Here is a 3610-nt window from a genome sequence, read left to right as displayed (position 1 = left end):
ATTCCCAACCTTCTATCTACTAGAACCTCTTATTAATCCATGGTCGCATCCATCCTGTAGAAATAATCTTGCCCCTTATTTTCCGAAAGAGTGAAATGGAAAAGCCTTCCATCTTACAGAGTGGCACTAATCTGTGCACTTGTATAATAACTCATGCCTAGAACGTGGCGTGGAGGACTTGAGGAATAAGTGCCCCGGATTAGTCATTCACCCTCAATGTATTTCCAACCTTACTCTCCCAAGCGCTTTTGTGTAAATCTCCAGTCCTCCCTCTACCACGACCGCAGCAAGGAGGAGGCTAGAATTTGATGAATGCACAAGCAGAAAAAAGACATGTGCAACTGGATTTTATTTTGCTCCCGTCACATCTTCTCAGAGAAAACAACAGCCCTCTTTCCTTTGCCAGGTTTCAACCTCTTCTTGTCCCACATCACATTCAGCACATACTTGCCTTTTTTCTACTTTGGGCTTCTCCACTTAAAAGTAATTTTTGTTATTTACTTGATAGCTTTGTTTCCTTACATTCTTCAAGAATTATTATGGGAGCAAGCAATCTAAGCTATCTTAGCAAATCTTAGCAAAGATTTGAGACAGAAAGGCTCAGGGAAGTTAGGTGACTCATCCCAAGGTCATAAAGCCAGGAAATATTTTGGCAGGTGTGGAATAAATAGTTTGCATTGCATCATTTTTTCCCTTTAACTAATTAATTTTTTGTAGGGTACATCATTTCAACAAACCCATACAATTAAGTGACATTGTCTACATTCTTCACATTGTATAACCAATCTCACTCTCCCTTTCCAATTTATTTCACCATAATGAGTATCGAATTTCTACCCTGTAAACTTCTCACTTAACCTTTGAACTTTCTGTGGTCAGTTTCATCACACAAAGGTAAGTCTTTGAAAGTCTTCAGTATTCAGGCAGACAGAAGGGAGCTTAACTGTGATTTGGTTCTAAGCAGACTTCCAAGGAAAGGTTCAGGTTCAGGTTTGAAAATTCTGTTTTTATTCCCCTTGAGGCTTCTCATTTCCTCAAGAGCAATCTTCATCATTAATAATTGAGAAATACGCAGATCCTCGGGGAAATACTTTTATCAAATGCTAAATCATCAACAGACATTGCAGCATTCCCTCTTTCCATGGTCCTTGGTGAGTCCTGGGCTTAGGGAGCATGAAACTAGTGTAATTACTTCATGTTGTCTCTGAGGAGCAGCCAACAGATGCAGACTCCAGAGTCCCAGAGCTTAGAAGTACTCTTGTCACAATTCTCACAAAGAACCTTGAACATTCACCATTGAAATATGGTTTGTTACTTCTATCCTGCCAAGTGCAACCTTTGCAAGATCATCTCACTTCTTTTGGTTGTTAGGGGCTGAGAAGTGGCCTGGATGCCTGAGGAATGTGCTCTGAAATCAAAGGGGAGAACTGCAGCAGTGGGTGGGCTCCTTTGGTGAGGAATGCTGTTTGGGACACATTCATATGGTGAGTTCTGCAAGAAAGAGGCAGGGCTTCCTTTGTAGCCCCAGGAAGGTCCCAGCCAGTATCTCTGTCTCCTGTGTCTGAGAGCACCCGCAGAGGAGCAGTGGAGAATCCTCCTTACAGAGTGGGCCACCTGCATCTGCACTCGCAGAATAGAGGTTGATTTCAGAGGTGGCTGTGTTGCAAGACATTTCTAAGAATGAGCTGTGGCCTCAGAGTCCCATTATTTGTGATCTGGTGCAAGTAATTTCTAAATTCATCCAGTCTTGAGAATCCATCTGTGTACTGATGTCACAATCTTTGTGACTAGATATTGCATTGTATAGTGTCTATAGGTCAATAAATGGCAACGGTCAGTGATGGTGTTACAGAAGCTGAGAACCTGGAAGCCAGGACCTCGGATCTTACTAGATATGGATCAAAGAGGGAAGTAGCCACTTCTCCAACAAGTTCCTACTAGAGTGCTTTCATGTCTCTGCCTGCTTGCTCCACCTTCTCAGCAGATTAAGGACTAGACAAGAGATGGGCAGATCTTGGAGGCACAGTCTATTGACTTAGAACCTCAAAGACAAATAAAGAGTGTGGGGTGAATTGATTAGAGACCCAAATACCACCTTTCTGGAGTTTTTTTGACATGTCTCTCTTCAATCTTTCCACAGAACGATGGCAGACAAAAGTAATCAGTCTAGTGTCTCTGAATTTCTCCTCTTGGGTTTCTCTGAGAGGCCAGACCAGCAGCCTCTTCTACTTGGCATCTTCCTGAGCATGTACTTGGTCACTGTTATGGGCAATGTGCTCATCATCCTGGCTATAAGCTTTGATCCACACCTCCACACCCCCATGTACTTCTTCCTGTCCAACCTCTCTTTTGCTGATGCCTGCTTCTCCTCCACCATCGTCCCCAAGATGCTGGTGAACATCCAGACACATAGTCAGACCATATGCTATGAGGGGTGCTTGGCTCAGATGCATTTTTTCATGACATTTGGTGCTCTGGATGACTTCCTCTTGGGTGCGATGGCCTATGACCGCTACGTGGCTATCTGCAGGCCTCTTCACTACACCACACTCATGAGCCCTCTCATGTGTGTACTCCTTCTTGCGTTATGCTGGGTTCTCACCACCCTGGCTGCCCTCTTACACACACTACTTATGGCTAGGCTATCCTTCTGCTCAGGCAACACTATTCATCACTTTTTTTGTGATGTGGTCCCCCTGTTACAGCTCTCCTGCTCAGATACAAGCACCAACCAGGTAGCCTTGTTCATCGTGGGCTCCCTGATTCTTACTGGTCCCCTCTCACTGATCATTTTGTCATATGCACATATCATCTCCACCATCCTCCAGGTCCCATCTGCTTCTGGCCGGCAAAAGGCCTTCTCCACCTGTGGATCTCACCTCACGGTTGTTTTCCTTTTCTATGGTGCAGCAATTGGTGTGTACCTGTGTCCCCCTTCTTCACACTCAGGGGGGAAAGATAGAATTGCAGCCGTGTTTTACACAGTGGTGACCCCCATGCTGAACCCCTTCATCTACAGCCTTAGGAACAAGGAGATGAAGACAGCATTGAGAAGACTTATTGCCCTGAGCACACTTTCCTCTCGGGGACTTTAACCTTGTGTACATGTTACACCCCAGGAGGGCTCACAGGCTCAGGTAGTAATAGTCCTCCCTCCAACCCCATATACTTAGCTATTAGGGAAGAATTATCCCAAACTCAATGTCTTCAGCTTCAAATCAGACTCTGCACGAGGTCAGTGTACCTTTATAAAAATAGCATGGAGGAGTCTACTGCATATAAAATTTGCAAATAATCTTTTATGTCTGGGAGAAGATCTCTGCTTTTCTATGATGTGATGGTTAAAGTTGTATGTCAACTTGGCTGGGCCATGATTTTCAGTGCATTGTAAGTTATGATCCAGTTGCTCCCCTGCCTGGATCAGCCCTGACATAATGGAATCATTTCTATGATGAGGTCCTGTTATGAACAGTCAGTCCATCGAAAAGCCATTTCTTCAGTGGTGTTTTCTGCTTCCCAAGCATATGGATATTCTGGCAAAGTTCTCTGGCATGCTGCTGGATCGGGGTCCTGCATCTGCCTCATCATCGTCTGACCTCTGCTTCTTTGG

At 44.5% G+C, this 3610-nt stretch overlaps 1 protein-coding gene across 1 annotated transcript; it reads left to right on the top strand.

Moving 5' to 3' along the window:
• The first annotated feature begins 2144 nt into the window (after positions 1-2144).
• LOC101644819 (olfactory receptor-like protein DTMT) lies at positions 2145-3095 on the top strand. The gene has a single exon (XM_004712605.1). It carries the CDS (start codon positions 2145-2147, stop codon positions 3093-3095), a length of 951 nt encoding a protein of 316 aa, XP_004712662.1.
• Positions 3096-3610: the final 515 nt, after the last annotated feature.

This window comes from Echinops telfairi, unplaced genomic scaffold, assembly GCF_000313985.2.
Source record: "Echinops telfairi isolate 266 unplaced genomic scaffold, ASM31398v2 ScPeMD7_7410;HRSCAF=8448, whole genome shotgun sequence".
NCBI classification, from domain to species: Eukaryota; Metazoa; Chordata; class Mammalia; order Afrosoricida; family Tenrecidae; genus Echinops; species Echinops telfairi.
The sequence above is the reverse complement of the archived record's forward strand: the minus strand, read 5'-3'. Positions and strand labels throughout refer to the sequence as shown.

Coding starts and splice junctions, on each gene's coding strand:
- LOC101644819 (XM_004712605.1), top strand. CDS start 2,145: ATGGCAGACAAAAGTAATCAGTCTAGTGTCTCTGAATTTCTCCTCTTG.